General features: G+C 49.7%; 1 protein-coding gene across 1 annotated transcript; it reads right to left on the minus strand.

Moving 5' to 3' along the window:
* Positions 1–325: 325 nt before the first annotated feature.
* Positions 326–1,168, minus strand: Pmar_PMAR011354 (serine/threonine-protein kinase, putative; the record flags this gene model as incomplete). Its single annotated transcript, XM_002771398.1, has 5 exons — positions 326–432; positions 472–615; positions 661–819; positions 860–1,029; positions 1,085–1,168. Coding segments are annotated over 5 exons (664 nt in total), but the record flags the coding sequence as incomplete, so codon positions are not given.
* Positions 1,169–1,198: the final 30 nt, after the last annotated feature.

Below are 1,198 nucleotides of genomic sequence, written 5' to 3' on the forward strand. Positions count from 1 at the left end.
CAGTACGTCCCTACAACAGCGACTTCGCAGTTACTAACATTATATATCATTTATATTCATCCACTACTATATCGATATTATAATCAACTAACAGTGGCCATATTGATAACTTATATATCAACATCATCATTAATGATAGCATCCCTACCTGCAGCCTCTCCCGTGAGGGGATTTGTGTGCCGCGCCAAGCCCAAGTCCGATATCTTCCCATGACGCTGGTCTGCCGTTAGTAGTATCTTCAACAGCACTATACACGTCCAAGACGGTAAAAATTGAGCGGCTGGGATTCGAACCAGAGACCTCCGGGACCAAGCCAAAGCCCTACATACATTCTCAGGCTTGAGGTCCCGATGGATGATGTTGTGGCTGTGCATATAAGCAACTCCACTGCAAAGGTCGCGGAAGAGCACTCGAGCATCGGGCTCTCGATACCTAATAGCTCATCACGATGAGGCAAAGGTGTGGTATTACGCGCCGTGACTGAGGAGCCTTTCCAGCAGGTCTCCGCCTTGCATCAATTCAGTTACAATAAAGAGGCTTCGATGGTTCTCGAAGTACGTATAAAATTTGACGATGGCTGGATGGTCCAACTCCCGTAGGACTTCGAACTCGGACCTGATGAAGAAGAGTTCAGAAAGGAGTGGTATGACCCAAGCCTACCGAAATGTGACGCTATTGGACTTGGTGCTTTGCTGGAACTTCAGCAGCTTAGCCAAATCCAACTCCTTCACGGCCACCTGCTTCCCCCCTTCCTTTTTCTCCGTCGCACTATGAACCGTCGCGAAGTTCCCTTGCCCGAGACGAGCGTTGATATAGTACCTGCCTCCTCATGAGACCCGACGCCCTCCCCCCATATTACAAGTCCTCCAGGGCACGTCCGGCGGTGTCCTTGGGAGGATCGGACGCCTCATACGAGGGTGAACTGATGACCTTCTTGCCGAGAGGACGGTCCACTTTCAAGCTGTCATCCGTGCCAAGTAATACACCGGTGTAATTGTACTCCATCAGGACAGCTCTGAATGTGAATTCCTTGAACAAAAAGCAAAAGTAGTCCAGTAGGGAGAATCCTCTGCTGTCATCCTACTATCCCAGGATCAACTCCCAGCGCCACCGTATCTTTTCCCTGACTTGCCAACGACACGTGATCTCCTGATTTCAACGGGTGCATCTGAAAACGTCAAAACTCCTCAGCCGGAAA

Source organism: Perkinsus marinus (genome assembly GCF_000006405.1).
Source record: "Perkinsus marinus ATCC 50983 genomic scaffold scf_1104296962880, whole genome shotgun sequence".
Taxonomy (NCBI): domain Eukaryota; phylum Perkinsozoa; order Perkinsida; family Perkinsidae; genus Perkinsus; species Perkinsus marinus.